Genomic DNA, 19,113 nt, shown 5'->3' with positions numbered 1-19,113 from the left:
GACAAGAGGAGTGCACATAAATTATATAAAGTTTTATTGTGGATGATAAACAAATAAAAGTATATAAATTAATAAACGTAATTTTCACTACTTTCCCTATTTATATCCCGTTACTAAAAAAATATTTTCAATTAATTTTTGTTCATTTTTTTGAAATCTATTTGAGTACAATTCTGGTACCACGGAAGCGCAGACTTTTTGTTTATTTCCACTCTATGTTAGATTTCAATGAATTAAAGTAAGGCAATTTTTAAACCGTCTCACAGTCCCTTATAGTTTGTTCTCATTTGATATAATCACTACCCCGTATAGTAGACCTCATTATACTGATCCAGTACGTCTAATGTGATGGCTGGTACAAATACAATGTATCATAATCAAAACTGTACACATTAGAAGTTCATGTCACAATGCTATTTTTTTGGTGAAATTGAAAAGTTAATAAAACAACCTTTGGAGGCAAGAATCAATGTTTATTAATTGTTATTGTCACAAAACTTAAAACGACTTTATTTCTCATGAATAAAAAGTGGCAGCTGGTTGAACAAAAAACGAACATAATTTAGGTAACAGCCAAAACCGTACACATCATTGTAACATCAAAAAAAGAATTCATATAAAATGTATCCTTTTTGATCCACCATTTTCAAGCGAGGTGGCATCGATTTGACCCAATTTTCTGTAATCGAGGGATAAATATTTGCTCATTCTTCTTGAAGTGCTGTTTTCAACTCATTTTTATTTGAAATCTTTAGAGTTCTATTTGTTTTTCCTAAAATATCCCACAAATGCTCGATTACGTTGAAATCGGGCGATTGTGGAGGTGTTTGCAACATTTTAAGGCAATTATACAACAGGCAGTGCTTTGCTGTTTCTGAAGCGTGTTTTGGATCATTGTCAGCATAAAACTTTAGGTGTTCCAAAATCCCCAACTTTTCTGCACTACTTCTCATATGTCATTTTAAGATATCTACATAAACGAATTTATTCATTAATATATACCATCAATAAAACGTAATGCGCTCACTACACTCGCTGCCATACCCCTCCATATCAACACCGAATCTCCATCATGTTTTATTGTGAATCTTAAATTTTGTGGATCTAGTTCGGTAAAAATTTCTGGAATTATGTGTACTTTGATTTGTTCTCATATGGATTTCTGAAGAAAATTAATTGAATAATCTTGATTTTTCCTGTAACTTTCGGATTTTTATATAAAAATACAAGTTTAAATTTTTGATAAGAAATACGTATATTTTATTTATCAGTTAGCCTTCTTTTTAAGCTGATTTCAATAATGTAACATTGAATTTTTTCTGTTAATTTTTACGTATCTCTTTTAGTTCTCTAAAAAATAAATCAAAAAGTGTTTTTAAATGCTCTTTAATGTTTAAAAGGTTGCGTCTCTTTAAATAGAAGAACAATGGCGCCTCCAAGAACTTCACCTACTGACCTAAATTCCAGACATTCCACTGTTACGTATTTTAGGACCAGGTAAAGGGGATGTTCTACTTAATAAAGAGATAGCTCAGAAGGAAAGTAGGTCAGTCATTCACCACGGATCAGACAGAGTACAAAAATCTCGAGATGAAAGCTAAACAAGGACATCAATATATGTGATACATGATTGATCCTTGAAGACTAATCAATCACATCATCTAAATATCCTTGTTTTGGATTCCCATATTATATGAGTCAGAGAGAGATAAACTTTTCTCAGATGTTTCTTTCGTTTGTTTCATCATAACCTCAAAAATATCTATTGTGACTTTTGTAAGAAAATGCTTGATGTTACGTTATTTATAATGGAATGTAATTAAAATAATTGGAAGTGATGTTTCAGGGTAATAACTATCAGCAAAGATGATAATCTTGAGGTTTTACAGATATGACGCTCATAGAAATTGAAGGCACTGAAGTGTCATTGTATCTCTTCAAACAAGCCCTTCTATTACCAGAACCCGTGGTGTATGTATATTAGATTCATACGATATTTCGTTTCGCCATGCGGCGGACGATTGATCCCTTCTGGAAGTTATCTTTTTTATGACGCTTATAATCTATCTAAGGTTTCCTTCCTTATAACTGAGGCAGATTGACATTGTGCATCCAAAACCAGTCAAGTTACTTGAGGTACATATATCTGAATCTCAGGTTAAAGGGGGCATCTCATGGCAGTCACCTAGCTGGCAGGCAGAGCAGGAACATATATTTCTATAGGAACTGTTATTTTTTCATTCTGTCTATGGACTTTTTTTGGTATTATCTTGGCAATATTATTACAACATTTTTGGGCAAAATGTTAGTATTGCTAGTAGTACTATTAATGACTTCATATAGTTCATACACTTACAAACTGAATTTCCCATGTTTAGTCTAAAGAACACTTCTGCCTTGCATAATTTCTCAAAAACTGATTCCCCAAGTGTCTAGAAGGATCAGAATTCAACCAAACCTTCCACAAATGATGCCTCTAATATACTGCATATAATATTGAATTCTCAACTTCTTTTATATGTATTTTTAAGCCAGATATTAGAAGTTCCAAATTTACATGAGTGAATGGGCATTACTTGTGAATGGTTTGGATTAATCCCAGTTACTCTAGGTACCCAGTGAATCTGTTTTTGTGAAATATTACAAGAGGGAAGCATTTTTTAGAGTGGATATGAAGAGTTCAGAATTCAGTGTACCGACTCTTGTTGGTTAAAATATTAAACACTCAAAAATATCATTTAATTCACTTATCGCCAAGTATTCTACGTTTCTTTTGCGGTCTTTAATTACCCCACCTTGCAAAATTCTATGTTTTCATGTAACATTTCACAGACAGAATGGTGCCTGATTCTGAATTCCATGTTGCTTAAATTGAATTGGCCCCCTTACTTTCGGTGATTATCGCTGATTATCCCAACTTTTAGCCACAAATATTTGTATTTCTAATTTTCCGTAACTTCTAATGATATCCTAATGAGTGGCTGGAACAAATTAGGGTCATCTGCTGTGTTATTCTTAGATTTTCAGGAGACATGTTGACAATTTATATTTTTAGGCATTTCTTTGCCTTGTACAGCATGAAGAGTAATTTATGTGACATTACCAATAACACTAATGCATTTCAAAATATTATGAAATTTTAATTAATAAGTAGTGCCTAGTAACATTTTTTGTTTCAAGGATTTTTTGTAACCTGAATCAGCTGAAAATGGTATTAAGAAATAATTTTTTTAATAAAAATAATAAATAGTTAAAACATTTAGAGGTATTTATTTAAAATTATAAATTAATTACAATTTACAATGTAGTAATTTCTATTTCTTGATATTATAGCGAAGAAAATAATTACGGCGATAGCTAGTCGAAAGATAGATTGTAAGCAAAAATTAACGCTTGCAATGAATTTTCTAAAAAAAGTAAAGGGACCTAACTAGCTTTATTAGGATAAGTTAAACGTCTCATAATCCCTGCAGGATTACTTAAACCGCTGTAAATAATCCGTAATGCAAATATATAAAACAACTATTAAGGAGAAATAGCTATTACTCAACCTCGGGTGAGACGCATACAAAATTATAAAGCAATTCATAGAATATACTTCTACATTAAGGAAAGGTACCAGAGTGTGATCCACTTCAAGGTCTATACTATAGCATTGGTGGATGGTTGAAACGTGACTGGATGTGAATGTTTCCTATTAAAATAGCTTTGAGTATTTTTTTAACAGCTATGTTTAGGCAATTTTGAAGAGAAAGATCTGGATTTTGACGAAAATACAATGGTGTCACCATTGAATACTAATGGCCCTTGTTATGTGAGTTTATAATGGTGTCTTTATTGGAATTTTCATCTATTTTCCCAAGGGAGCACTTTAAGTGTGGTTAAAATCTGGATCAAAAGAAGTGGATTTCGAAATGGATGACAAGAAAGCTGATTTGATGTAGTTTCAGTCTGAACAAGAAATGTTTCAATAAATTAATTAAAAAATTATCAATACCAAAAGTTATAAAGAGTGATATTATATATTTATTATAAATACTAAGCATTTGTAGTTGGTAATTAGAATGGCTTTATCATGTGTTCTAGTTGATGATTGTAAGTTAAAAAATAATATACTGCTTAATAATTTAGCGGAGAAAGTTGTTTTTATTTCACTTCATTGACACCATTATGATGGATTTTTTGTAAATTAATTCTATGGGACAATGTGTATTAAATATGGGTACATTCGAATATAATGCTTTATTAATTTAAATAATAGCATTTTCTACTAGAAAATTTCTACTCTTCATCTCTAACCACAGGGTCACCATCCAATTTTTTGAGATTCGGCAGCCTTTTTATCGCTTCTTGTTTCCAGATTGATTCCTCCATGCTGTCATATAAAGGGTTTCCAACGAATAGCAAATCTTCTAAGCAAGGTAAGTCTTGAAATTTTACATACTCGCTCCAATCCTTTATCATGTTATTACCAATGTACAGTACCTTGCATATTTTGTAGTAATAATGTATAAGGTTTTTTTATATACATATATATAAATGTTTTACCTTCAATTTTTTTAGCACTTGTATTCCTTTAACTTTCTCAATAAAATTATAGGAAATCCACAGCTCCTCCAATGTTTCTGCAACTCCTTCTAGTCCAGAAAAGGATTTAATGTAGTTACGGGCTAAAGATAAAATTTTTAGATTTTTCAACGCACTAACTCCAGCTATTTTTTCAATCATATTAGTAGAAAGACTAAGCTTTTTGCATTTCTGCAACGCAGAGAGGGAATTGTCCATTTTCTCGATTGGGGGCCATTGGAATTGAAATCCCACTTCCAAAGCTTCGGCTATTTGTTCACCTAAAATGTTCGTAAGGTTGTTTAGGGATTGCTGTTCAAGGTAGGGATTAATTTAAACCTGGATGTTTATCCTCCCATCTTTTGATAGCATCTTTTATAGTTGTGGGTTTTGACATAGTTTTCTGACCTTTTTATTTCGCGTGTATTGATTTAATATTGCCATAGTTACTATTTGGGACAATATCTGGAGATACGTGGCGGGAGTAAATATCTACTTTTTAAATAATTTTTTTGCAAACTTACAATTTAAAGTACTTTTGCACTTCCAACACATGAAACGTTTCAGAGAATTGACTAGGAAATGTTTAGGTGATATTTAGGTCCAGCTCGAGATTCGGCAAGGCAAATTAAAATACTACTTTTGCAAGATGATCGTTCAGTAAGTTTTGCATCATGAAAATCGAGAAAGAAATGTCGAGAAATCGAGAAATTGAAATTGAATATCTTCCTGGTAAAGGTATAGTTGCTGACCTTCTATCAAGGGTATGCATTAAAATGCCAGTTTCTCGTGTTCTTCATATGGAATATACAGTTCATGCCCTTTGCAATCATATTTTCATATCTGATCAGAAGAAAGATTATGTTTCAGGCATCAATAAAGAAGTTAATGAATGAATAAAAGAATTTTTTAATTCTGGGTGGCATATAAGTGATGAATTATTTAACTCTAAATTGTAATTTTATTATGATATTTGAAATGACGACGTAAGTTTCCAATGATTTGTTATTTTTGGAAAGTAAAATTATCTCCCCTTTATATTTAGGTCAAGAAATACTGACGTTGGATCATAAATCACATTTTCCACCCACCAACATTGTTTTATTAGCCATAGAGGTACTGGGGGATTTTTTACAAGTATAAATAATGTCAGACTTAAACCAAATATCAAATCGAAAAGAACCTCGCATTCATCCCAACCTTCCTTTCCTTTAATTATTATGTTTTGATGGTTAATTCGTATTCGAATTGGGTAGAGGTATTTTAATTTAGAACAAAGGCTGTTTTAGGTGTCAGAGAATATTGTAAGCCGGTGTTTTCAAGGTTTGACGTGCCTTTAAATTCTGAAATATTTAAGTAATTTTTAGTGAATGGAATTTCAAATTGATTTTGCAAAGGTGTTGAAGCGAGATGGAAATGGGAGCAAATTACCTTCTGGGATTGGTGCTGATAATTCATTACTTTTTTTGATAGTGGTGAAGGGGCAATTGCAGTTTCTGTTCTCATCTGGATTAAGAAGGTAAATATTTGTTTCTCTTTTTGCTTTACTCATATAGGAAATATTAAATAGTGTGTAATAGAAATATTTCTAAAATTCTGCTGGATTCTAGTTATAAATAAGCACACCTTTACAGTTCAACACAAGTTAATGTCAATATCCCATGGGAATCCCGGTTCTAACACCAATTCGGTATTAACAACTAACAAATGAAACCTAACTACAATTCGTCAACTAATAACTCATTATTTCATTACTAAACACTTTAGTATCGCTTATTACAATTGCTTTATATGTATATTATAGTTGTACTAATATTAGACGTATTGACTTTTAAGAACATTCTCCTTTGTATGTAGCTTAAAATACTATGACTAGTAAATTCCACAATTTTTTTATAAACATGGAAATATTAATATTAACAAACGCCTCGGTATATTTGACATACTTTATAAAAAGAAACAACAAATCACTTTGTCGAGCGCTCTGCAGTAAACCCTTTTCTACCGCTGTTCTTTACCTGCGACGGCCGTACGTCAGCCGTAACAATATCAACTGGTGTGCGGCAGCTGCAAGTAAAAGACAAAGGCAACTAAAAGTTTATCTTCGACGCTCAAGCAAATAATTTTTTGCTTCCTTAAATGTATGTATATCGAATATCGTATGTTTGTAAGAAAATTCTGGAATTTTCTAGTCATAGGATCTTTAGCTCTATAAGACGTGCGTTGTGAAGAGCGAGTTAGCCTAGGACTAGTACAGCTATAACTATGAAGACCATTTATATTATTAATAAATTAATTGTGTTTATGTTATAAGAGCGATCTTTGAAATTTGGCGTTACTAGCAACGTATTTTTTGTTTCTTTCTAGTATACAGTATAAACACCAATAACACTAACATTTTTTACGATTATTACTTTTTGTTCTTTTTACTAAACAACATTTAACGTGAACGAAATTTATTAATGTTTTTAAATCGGTCAATAGTTTGAAGAAAAAGATCCAATTAATCGACGATGTTTCTATCGATTTTATCTAGGTTTGCATCTAAATATTTACATGCTTCCGCTAAAAAAACTGTCATCCTGTGTATTTTATATGACAGTGGACAAATAATTTTATTGTTAAGAATAATTTTCAACCATTTTGAATTTGATTTAATTCAAAAAGAGGTTTTTTGACCAAAATTCTTTTCGTAAAAAAAAACGTAAAACCATTACTAATTCAAACGTAAATATCTAGAACAGATACTCGTAGAACAACTAACAATGTAACTGAATGAGATGTGTAATTATTAATTCATCGTTACTATAGGATTAAAGGGATTTAAACAAAACATAATATTTAAATTCAGATTTAACTTCATGCACATTTATTGAGTAGGTACTACAAAGCTTAAAGAGAGAACCAACAGATCTAATTTATTCATTTGCATTGTACAATGAGTTGAGTAGTGGTGGATGAAATGAGATAGAAAAACATACAATTTGTAATATAAATAGGGAAAACAAATCACTTAATATTAATGTTTTACCACAAAGCGCACCAGCAGAGACTGAATGAACAAATTGATGTTAATATAGTTTCCAACTATTCAAGCCAAAACCAAAGAATGAACTTTGTTAATGCAGTAGGGATACATGTAAAATAGATAAAAAATGTTATCATAATATTTGTAACATGGGAGAACAGAGAGATTTGGTTGACACTGTCTGAAATGAAGCTTGGTACGCAGACTGACGCTCACCAAGTTAAAAAATGGGTAACAATAATTGCTTGTGACTGACTGAAACACATAATTAAATACAAAATTAAGAATCACGCAACTATACAATATACAAAAAATGGAATGTACATATTTAAGTCCTAAAAAACGTAATTGTCAGTCAAGGTCGTCAAATCCTAACATAAATATCTATAATAATAATATGAATAAATAATCCTTAACTAAAAGGCTTAAGCCGAGTGTATAGATTGATGCGACACGTCAAACGACTACTGAATTTTGTCGGATTTAATGTTTATTTATACTTAAAAAAACTCAAGCAACCGAATAATTAATTTTCGTGGTCACTCTTCACATGTTGGAAGCTGTTCCAAAATCGAATCTCGCTTCTGGCGGGAAAGTTGGAAGATAGGAGAGCCAGTAATAGAAACATTTTTGTTTACGTTTGAAACTAGTTTAATTTCTATGTTCGTTGTGAGTGTTAATTTTTTTAATCAAAATTCATTAAAAGGAAAACATGCTATTGCTTTAAAATGAACAGCTTTTCCCAGACTTACTTAATATTATGTGAGGTTCAATGTTATTACCCGCTTTCCATTAATTTAGGTTGTTTGTAAGTCGCACAGCTCCTTTATTGGTACTTTAAATCATCAATGGAACAGAAACAGTGCGCCATCTCAAACAACTTACCTCTCATTTCGTGTAGCATCAACCTGTATAGTCGACGGTAGCCAAGGGGGAGGTAAAAAGATAATAAATAATATTAATTACTATTCGAATTATTGGCTTATACATAAGAACAGCCATAGTAACGTTAATGTATACAGCAAATCGAGTGCTGTTTTTTCGTATAAAGAAACTAAGAGTCTTATGCATCCGCAAATGACACACGCGCACTAAAATAATGTCCGTTAAAACTATAATAATGTACACTTTGGTATAAAAAAATAAATTATAATAAATGTCCACCCGCAAATCCGCTCATAAACTAAAAGATGATGCCTCATTATAACTGGTGAATGTTTCCACTTGTGAATTTAAGATTATAATACGGACTTATCACTATGGATGGAAACAAATAAACCAGAGAACCAGTCATCACCTTCACATTAACTCACTAGGCATAATCAAGTCTATCTCTCATTCCGCCCTTCTCCATGAAGTCCTGCCATACTGTTCTTCTTCCGACTTTCCTTGAACTGTTTTCGTTTTTTCTTGCCGGTTGGCGGCTTGACCACGCAGCTGCAACCACTTCGAACGCTAATATAATCTAAAGTGTAAGTAATGTTCTCAGAACCAGCTCCTGGAAAGGTTGGAAAATTTTTTATTCGATGGTCGGGGGTGTCCTTGACAAGGGCATATGTATAGCTGTACATCTGCATACATCTGAAAAAAGAATCAACCATTAGAGATCAACCACAGTAGCTCCTGAAAATTGAAGGGTTTGCATAAGGAACAATATACAACATATTTGTATTTTTCAATCGTCTTCGGGAGTTGTGATGAAAAGATAGAAATTCTTGAAGTAAATGTATTAATCAACCGATGAAAGCAATGACAGTTAAGAGCACAGGACCTAGGCGACATTCGTCAATTTCCAACTCGTACACTGTATTGGATGTAAGCTGCCGACTCAGAAAACCGAAACACACTCAAAATCACCCTCACATCAGATGTTCTCGAAACATTGGATACCGAGCAGGCACTAGAAACAACTTATGCGTTACACGAGAAAGTAATTCAAATCTTTGTTAGAATTTTTCCACCTGGATCCTTAAGTTTATTTTCTAATTTATGCAGAGAGAGCAAATTGGAGGTTGATCAACGCTTCATCACCATAACGGAGGACTCAGTCAACAAATCAAAGACGTTCATACTTGCAATTAAGTAAAAAGAAATCAACTCGTTTTTAAGATTGTAAGTAAGTAATTCATACTTTGAATAAATTCGAACCTTCTTGGAAAAATCAATAAAATACTAAAATATCTTCACATTTTGATGACTTGAAAGCTTGAAGCAGCAGCAGCTCTTTGCAGAGCACTCTGCTGACACTGAAGGAGCATCATCTGCAGGAACAGCATAGGTTCGTTCCAACTAGCGAAGAAGCCATTATAGAAAGATTTGAGAATTCTTGTAGACAGCTCGCATTGCATATTTGTTCTCGAACTGAACAATGCGTTTGATTGTGTGAGTTCTTGAATCGTTCCTAGATAGTTTCCCGGTGAGTTGGCAGAAGCCTCATATTGTCGCGTTTCGAATTAATGCAAGTTGTTTGTTCATAGTACTATAGTAAATCCTTGCACAAACTTACAGTTTCGGGGAAGAACCAGAAAAATATTTTAGCTTCATAGGTAGAACATTTCCACACCAGCCATCTTCACACTTGTACAAAAGTTCATAGTATTAATTAGAGCAAACCATGATTCTTGGCTAGGCCACGACATATACATATAGTTTCATGATGATTGCGGTCTTTGAGCTTTTGCGGGGAACGGTACAGAGGCAAAGTTCTTTCTTCAGTTTAAAACCTGATACCATTTTCTTGTTTTACTTGATAGAATGATAATGATCCAAACGGATGAGTGTGCATAGAAGGCTCGAAACCGGTATTCAGGGTTTTCTAGTTGACCAGATACAACATTTTATGATGGCTTGTCTCGCAATGTCTTAAGTGACAATGGAGAATAAGTGGTTTTTTAGTTTCTTAGAATTTTCAAAGTTGGAGGAGGAGGAGGAATTACATTTTATAGGCAGCAGTACGGAGCACTTCCAAGCCTCTGGGAAGCTTCAAAATACCTCGATATCTTAACAATAACGGTGCTTTAGCCAGTCCAACCATGATGAGCAACGTAAGAAAAATAAAACTATCCGACAACGTTTGACGAACATTGACTACTATTGTTATCATGAATAACGGGCCATTATTCTAGTCAATACTGGTGAATCAGCATGCTTTGTATCATTCAAAAGACTTTCAAGTGCATATTGTTTAGTGGTTTTGCGGAGAAAAGGGAAACCCATGAATGCAGCTAGACAAGGTCTCGAAACATCAGATTATAAGAAATTTTCCTCTTGGAGCTTCAGAGGAGCTGTTAGATCTCATACCCCCAAGTCAAGCTATCAGAAGTTATCCTGGTTATCCGCATGTAAAATGCTCTTCCCAAATCAACTATTAATTTGCACAATAGATCATTATTGCATGTAAAACTGGTCAACAGCTCAATGCTCATTTTGGGGTCTGGCGATCAGCTTTCGAACCTAGCGAAACTTCTAGATGCGAGGATATCCAATTGTGAAAAGTAAGATGTTGGCTTTGGCTTTATGCTGAGTCAAATGGAATGCTGTTGGCTGTATGACCGTACCTGGAGTTTTTATTGAATTTCACAAGAAAGGGGGATGCTTTATTCAGCAATGTCACTCTGATGTGAATTACCTCAGTGCGCTCTCCGGGCCATGGTGATATCTCAAGTCATCAAGAGATTGACTGAGACGTTGCATTTGTGTTCACTGATGTTGAGCTATTTGTCGGTATATAGAAAAAAAAAACAGACTTAAAAATGAGAACGATGGTCAATCAAATTTATGTTTTATCATCATTAAACTGGCAAATTGGGAAGATTTAAATCAACAGACAAAAACTAAGTAATTTGTACCCGTGTTTGGAAGATGACGCAGCGGTGCCCTTGTAGAGTCGGATGCCTCAAAATAGGGATGCAACCTGGGGACTGCATGTGATTGCTTATGTTGATAAAGCTAGTGGCTTTCCCACAATATCTACTAGAGCAGTTATTTTACACTCGACACACATATTAATTGATTCGTTGTGATTCAACTTGAGTGAATAGACGCAACAAAGAACGTCTACCCAAATAGGGTGGTAGATAATACCATAGAGGATTTTTTGTGAATTATTTTTAGGTCAATTGAAGTTGTTAAAGCTCACAACAAGAAGGTTTCAGGATGAGAACGTCTATCAATCCAACTCTTTTATAAATTGCCGGATGCAACATTGCAGGCGATGCAAAACTCGAGCAATCTTTACTTCATTCCGGAAGTCTTTTTACCATTGAAGATTGCCACTGTGTTGGTAACGTTTCAAGTGCAAAGTGCCCGGTCTTCCATTCAATTACAGACCGGTGTCAATGTTGCTTACACCGTTGTTTGAATTACATATTAATATGTATGTGTGTCATTTTGAGTATGCTTGCGTTCACATATGACAACCTTACAAGGTGTCTCAACTAAAATTGTCACCCCATGAAATTTCCGATTTCGTTCAAATGTGGGAAGTGTTAAAATATGTTGATTTTAACTTGAGGGAAGACCAAATTTCATCTTGATTTTGAAGCAATTTCTGCATTCCTCTAGCGCCCAGAACCACTCTTTCAAAAACTTTAAATGGCAAGGGGAGTCGAGGGATATATCATTTTGAAGCTGCCTCCATTCTCTATGCAGCTATGTTTTTTTTTTCAAATTTGAGTGATTGGTTTTTCAGAATCACGAAATTATTGTAGGCTCATTGAAAATTTTAACATTGTTAATCTAGGACACTCTCGTTCAAATTGTAAACATTTTTTTTTTTATAGGAACTGACTAAGAAATGTTACCTTATCTGCAGTAATGTGTGAAATTTTTAATACCCCTAAATTTCTTTTTCTGGGACTATTTAAAGTCTAAGGTTTATGCTACACTACCTGCATATCTACAAATGCTTCAAAAATGAATCGTTGCAGAGGGCTTTTTGATCACGTCAGGAATGTTGCAAAACGTTAGAGCAGCTTTTCAAAATCGTTTGTACTATTTTATGGAAGTTGGTGGTAGACATTTTGAGCAATCCATTCGTTATATTGAATTGTTTTTTCAGAACCACTTTTATTTCCTTTCGGAGTCATCTAGGCATTTTTCTGAAAAACCAATCACTCTAACTTGAAAAAAAAAATGTTTGCATAGAGAATGGAAGCAGTTTCAAAATGGTGTATGACTCGGCTCCTCTTGCCATTTCAAATTTTTGCTTTGGGTGCTAGAGCGATGCAGAAATTACTTCAAAACCAAGATAAAATTTCGTCCCCCCTCAAGTTAAAATTTACATATTTTAGCATTTTTCCCACATTTAAACGAAATCGGAGATTTCACAGGGCGCAAATTTTAATTGGGAAACCCTGTTAGGACAGCATATATAAAAAGGTGATATATTTTTTCAAATTGCGAAAGTCAATTTCTTTGTTGTGACTTTATAAGCTTCAACTTGCATCAAATCATTTTCTTATGGATATCAAAATATTAGATTCTCATATTTAATAAATACTCGCACAATACAGGGTGTCCATTTTTAGTTAGTTTTTTTGGGCACAAGATATACTGCGATACGTAGAAAAAAGTAAGGCAGGTACTACGAGCTCAATTGTTGAACTGAGCCTTTGCTTTTTTACCAATATTCAATGTGATTGTCTTGTAAGTATGTATGCTTTTATATCTTATATAACTTTAAAGTATTAGTTTTACTTTAGTTTACTCCTTCATTCCGCTTATTAGCGAGATTTCAATTGCTGAAAGTAATAAACAATCTGATGTGAATAGTTTTGATTGTACCCGAGTTTACGGGAAATGAGGCGAACAAAACTTTCAGAAAGGTGGAAGGATCAGATGGAGCAGAAGTAGGCATCACTGGTTTTATAATATGATTATCTATAATCCTCCATTAAAAGCAAGCTGGCTGCAGAACTAAATACGGCAAGATATCTCTAAGGAGTTCCGTACCCTACAGACTAAGTGGTAACTTAGTTGTATCGACGTGCATCCTATCAAACTTTTTTATCCGCCGAGTTAGAGGCGATGAATGTCTGCACACACGAAGGAGATCCGAAAGAACTTTCATTGGGAAATACTCGATGTTCTACATACCTGGAATGCTCGTGCAGTTTCTTATCCACAAATCGGCAGGGTTTTTCCAAGACATCTTTGTGACAAGACAGCTCATAAAACCTAAACAGCAAATCAAACATTAATTTTCTGCATAAAAGGTAACTTCGTATAAGATCATACCTTTGCTTGTAGCTTCCACTTTTATACAATTCAACGTAGCTCCCCTGATCATTTTTCCCCCCTACAGGTTCGATTAATTCCAACACTGACGGACAGCAATCGATGCCATATCCACTATTTTCGTGGTAGTGCTCGTACTCATAGTCAAGAAGACGCTTATTGTCCTTTGGAGGAAGCATTTTCCCTGGATCAAACAGCAGCTTTTCGTTGTGCAAATATGGATAGTTTCTGTCGTGAAAATACGTAATATTGCTGCAATGATGACTTGTTAATTTCCAAAAATTAAAAACGGTTAGAAGACATACCTTGAATGATTATGGTTATGGACACCGTGACGGTGCTTGCCTTTATGATGAGAGCTCCTTCTTTCTACCTCGTGGAAAAAAAAAGATTCGTTGAAGTGGTCCTCAGATTTCACCTGTTGAAAAATGGCGGCCAAGCCGAGCAACTGAAAAGCAAATAACAATGAGTTATTATATGCAAAACCTTTTTTTTCAGGGTATCATAAGTGGGCTTCATCGTCGTAAATCTTCCACCCATTCGAGAAACAGAAGAGGTAACACGTAATAATTAAGTTATAACATTATCCAAGACACAATCGAAATCATTAATAAAGACCATAAATGGACCGCGAGATTTGCAGAACTCACTTATCTTCGTTTCGAATCTTCATTGTACCGAAGTCGAGGTTTAGAATTACGACTTTTCAGATGCAGAAGCGCGATATTCGGGTAACATCTTCATTTAGACAGACATGCGTGACAGAGAAGACTCATTTAGAGTAATGAGAATTTAGGAGCTGGTTTGGTATTAGGACAAATGTTTTCGCATTGTCTCACCTTTCATCTGATAAAACATGTGATGACGTAGTTTTTAGGGTGATTTTCAGGACGAGTTTAAGCAGCTGTGATAAAGTTTCAACAAATTCTCTATGTTGAATATTATCTTCGGTAAATAAGACAGAACTAAAAAACTGCCTTTTAAAATACAGATCGTTAAGAAGTTACTAGCAATGGGCTAAAAACCTCCGAATAAGAGTTTTTTAACATTTCCTATATTTTTATAACCCCATTAGAAACTGAAAAAGTATTTATAATTAGTTACGTCATCTTTAATAGTCATCTAAACATTTTATTTTCTCTCTTGACCAGATGTAAATGAATCAATCTGTGTGGTAATTTATTTGCAATTTTATATTTATTAGTTTTCGTCTTGTGCTTTTCGGAAAATTCCAATGTGCACAAGTCACTGAATAAACTGAAATTGATTTGCGCACTTTTTTTTTATTTGAGTGATGAGTCTAAGTCGAAAAATGTGCAACCTAAACAATTTACTTTTGGATGCTGGAATTCCGCTCCAATAAAAACTGTGATGCTGGCAAATATTTCTATTGTTTCACGTTGCGAAAACATTAAAAATGATGTAGTTGATATTTTTTACTACTTTGCTACTTATATTTCATAGTGCATATTCGAAGAGCAGCAGTGAAAACTGGCGAAAATTTGGCATTTATAGGCGGTAATGACCGCGATCCCTCTCTTAGGCGAAGGAATCAAATAGTCGTTAAGAAAATAAATAGTGGACGAAGAAAAGAAAGAGGAAACCACATAAAAGCATCATCTCAGCCTTCTATGGAAACATCTAAAGAACAGGAGGTCCACAAAGTAATCCAGCGTTTGCGAAGAAGGAAAAGTACTTAGACCAGATCGGATGTCGACAGAAAAAATAAAGTTTATAGTGAAATTAAACTCAGAAGTCTTGCTGAACATATTTAGCCAACTTCTGAAAAATTAAAAGTTCTCAGATCACTGAAAAAAATCTCAAAGTTAGTGCTCATTAAAAAGCCAAACAAGGATATCAGAAACTATAATTCGTTTAAACCATTGTGTTTAATCTACTCAACAATCAAATTATAGGAGAATCTAATTAAACTTCAATTGAGTTATGACATGGCGGATAATAGTGATCTGCCATTCTCTTCATGAAATGCGTAACCCAGCAGGCAATGGAAATAAAATTCCACATGCAAGAACGATAGTGCGAAGAAACTACTAGCACAATATCGGAATAGACTAACTCATCAATAAAATAACACAAATAAAAAAGAATTCCGAATTTTAGATGATCATGGGGATGTTCCCGAGATCAATACTTTATAGAGAATACCCTGTATGACTAAGTACAAAATACAGAATGAATTAAAAATATTTTCCCAGTCGGTTACGTGGCTATATTGCTGCAGTTCAAAAAATAGTTGAATCACTTTTAAGATTCAGGTTAATTTAGGTTAGTGGTTGCTTTCACTATAAACTAGCCTAGATGACATGTAGCGCATATCGCATCACTGCAAATGCTACTATACAAGTCGTTGCCAGAATACCTTCAATATCTCTACAAGTTAAGGAAAGAAGTAAAATCCACAAAGAGTATCCAGAGAAGGAAACTGAGGCATAGGATCGGTTGTTCTAGGAATGGCAGGAGATATAGAATATGTAACAGGGGTGAGACAAAATTTTCATAAAAGATCTGAAGACATAGAATAACACAGTAAGGTGATCTACTTCGTTATACAAGCGATTATTGGGTCGAGGTTTTTATAAATAACGTATCGTCGCTGTCGTTAAAAGGCGAAAAGGAACACAATGCGAGAGTGGAAATGTTGAAAGAAATCAGGAGGGAAAAGAACCAGGAAGAAAGGAAGCGAAATATATAAATAGGCCAAACATAAAGTATAAAGTAAAATAATGTAAAAGAAACTGAAGTCAATTCTTACGCCCTCCTTCTGAAGTAACTGTTCAGGATGAATCCCATACTATCCAGTTACCAGAAGACCAGTCTCTGGAAGATTCTCCTCGTGAGGAAAAGAAGGTTAATTCAGGTTAATCAGGTCACTATATAATTGCTTCAATAGGTCGTTTAAGGTACACTCAATATTAAAAAACTACAACTGAAGCCATAGATCGTTTCTTTAAACATTTTGTTGATAAAGAAGGAAGGTTTTTTTAATTGTTATCCTTCTGCACGTATATATTGTAACTTTAAATTTATTAGAAAACTACGACTCGTTATGGTAATATAATCACAAATATGATAAGCCGCCCTTTGTAGTATCTGTGACATCTTCCATGCGTTTCTAGAGATTCTCTATCAAACCTCCTTACCCTTTTGTTAAACAACCGCTCTTTATGGTAATATCCTTACATAAATAATGAAATTACTACTGATAAGTGAAAAAAATCTTAGTTCTGTTCCAAATACAAAACCAAGAGCAAGACCAAGAAGAAGATGGAGTATGGAAGAATAAGACCAAGACTAACTTTGCATGATTCTAAGAAATACAAGATCTCCTTGCAAGTGCCTTGCAAGGTTAATGTAAACGAATGAGGTTAATAGAAAATGTATGAATAACTTTTATACTTTATCTCGAAAAGATTTCTCATTTTCAGGATGGCAAAATCAGCTTTCCGCTCTGCGGCTCCGTTAGTGAGGGGAATATGATCCAGATTAAAAAAACTAAGAAAGTCTTTTTGACATTCAACGGAAAATTCCAATGAGAATAGCTTGAATGGTAAAGGAAAGGTAAGAGCTGAGTCTGATACATGTATCTCAAGCAGAACGGAAGAACGCAGCTGAGACCACCAAAACTGTGGGACAACCTTGCAGGTAAATCTCAGTAGAGAAAAAAGCTAGTATCAAATATTACAAGAAGGCTTAAATGCGAACAGGGGACAGATTTCTTTGTAATTCAAATACTCATCGAAGGTTCTAGACTAATTTCATCGTTAATACGTACAAGAATTGTTTTTCCTGTTTTTATTTTTTAGTGATTACGCTGCAACAAAGGGTGCCAACTACAATAGAAAGATTTAGGTAGAAGTGACCTTTCATCGTCGTTATTTCACAAAAACGTCCTGCTGGATTTTTGCTAATTCAATTCTTTTTTTAGCGTGTTTGATATAAGATTATCTGGTGATAAATCGTCTATGTGAATTGGGGAGTGTTGCACTCTTCAAAATCAAGAATCAGGTGCTATGTGAGCACATGTGGTTCCATAGTATCCAGAGTCATTGTGGGAGACATGTCAGTTTTGGGGCCGATTTAGAAACTTGTACATGTAGCTAATAAGGCATAAAGCTTTGATATTGATATATTCATTCAAATATCAGACAATTTGTCGCGATGCTTTTGAGGTAAGCTCCTTCCTGACATTTCTTATTCAAAGCTATTGGCGCTCTTTTTCGAGTTTTTCTTATAATTTCTTTCGACATGCTCTTGAGAAATCAGTAGGTATATCGAACTACCGGACAAAGTAACTGGGCACGATCCGTACCTTTTCGTGAGAATCTGCCTTTAAACATTAAGGTATCTTTCAAATTTATTAAATTGCATTTAGCTTTAACAAGTTGAAGTAGTTTATTTACGTTATGACCGTTAGCCAATTTTCAAAAAATTAAAACTAAAGAGAACACTTACCGCGACAAGGGCTTGGATAGAAAGTGCAATTAGCATAGTAGCCAGTGCAGGCGGGGGTTATTTTCGAGGGGGGTAGCGCAGGCCCCCGCTCCTGTATTTTGGTCCACTGTTTACTTCTCTGGGCCACGAAATGGCCGTTCTTGTAGGTTTTCATCTAACATGCTGCGTGATTAATGAGGGGTGTATATTTTTCTCGAGTATCTGTAAAAAAGAACCAAAGATGAGTCATAGTCAATAATAAAAGATAATAACAAAAATGTATTATTAATTATTAAAAACAACAGTTACCTGGAGCCTTCAATAATAGTTTTATGTCCTCCATTTACGAAATACCTGAGCGATTACTTTCGATTTATGTGATCAATTAAATTTGTTATATTTACATCTAAAATTAGAAGTAATATTTCTTACGTCCAAATTATACTAATATTCATTTCTAGAAGAAATGATGAATTACTCACTACTCATTTTTCCGCTAACACACCCACTCATTCCCTTTTACTGCAAAAATATTGTAGAATATCCACATAATTCTTATCGAACCACCATGATTCTAAACGCACGGTAATTCAGAAACGAACTGAATTTCGGAAATTCGACAGACAATTTGATGAAATTATTTCCAGACATCTTGGTGCCAGCTATACGTTTTTCACATTTTGAACCGTCTGAGCGGAGCATACCGTCAATTAATGGACTGTATCTATGCTGTTATTATGTTTTTAGGTATTGAATAATATTTATTTAAGGAAACAATTACTTTAGAGCAGATATTCACATCTCTGTAGCTAGTTATTGCATAAATTGCA

The 19,113-nt window shown here is 34.0% G+C and overlaps 2 protein-coding genes across 3 annotated transcripts in view; both read right to left on the bottom strand.

Annotated features, from left to right (window-relative positions):
• Nucleotides 1-4,248: 4,248 nt before the first annotated feature.
• Nucleotides 4,249-4,974, bottom strand: LOC136416685 (dynein axonemal light chain 1-like). The gene is made up of 3 exons (XM_066401983.1): nucleotides 4,906-4,974; nucleotides 4,549-4,847; nucleotides 4,249-4,485 (listed from the first exon to the last, which is right to left on the bottom strand). Exons 1-3 carry the CDS (start codon nucleotides 4,961-4,963, stop codon nucleotides 4,282-4,284), a joined length of 561 nt encoding a protein of 186 aa, XP_066258080.1. The 5' UTR covers nucleotides 4,964-4,974; the 3' UTR covers nucleotides 4,249-4,281.
• A 2,438-nt stretch (nucleotides 4,975-7,412) lies between these two features.
• Nucleotides 7,413-19,113, bottom strand: part of LOC136416619 (uncharacterized) — a 170,538-nt gene continuing 158,837 nt past the window's right edge. For both annotated transcript variants that reach the window (XM_066401887.1, XM_066401888.1), the window contains exons 3-7: nucleotides 18,305-18,505; nucleotides 14,137-14,279; nucleotides 13,832-14,083; nucleotides 13,691-13,771; nucleotides 7,413-9,175 (exon numbers count right to left, since the gene is read on the bottom strand). In XM_066401887.1, coding sequence (XP_066257984.1) covers nucleotides 8,923-9,175; nucleotides 13,691-13,771; nucleotides 13,832-14,083; nucleotides 14,137-14,279; nucleotides 18,305-18,340 — 765 coding nt within the window. In that variant the 5' untranslated portion in view covers nucleotides 18,341-18,505 and the 3' untranslated portion in view covers nucleotides 7,413-8,922. The remainder of the gene's footprint in view (nucleotides 9,176-13,690; nucleotides 13,772-13,831; nucleotides 14,084-14,136; nucleotides 14,280-18,304; nucleotides 18,506-19,113) is intronic.

This window comes from Euwallacea similis, chromosome 24 (assembly GCF_039881205.1).
Source record: "Euwallacea similis isolate ESF13 chromosome 24, ESF131.1, whole genome shotgun sequence".
NCBI classification, from domain to species: Eukaryota; Metazoa; Arthropoda; class Insecta; order Coleoptera; family Curculionidae; genus Euwallacea; species Euwallacea similis.
The sequence above is the reverse complement of the archived record's forward strand: the minus strand, read 5'-3'. Positions and strand labels throughout refer to the sequence as shown.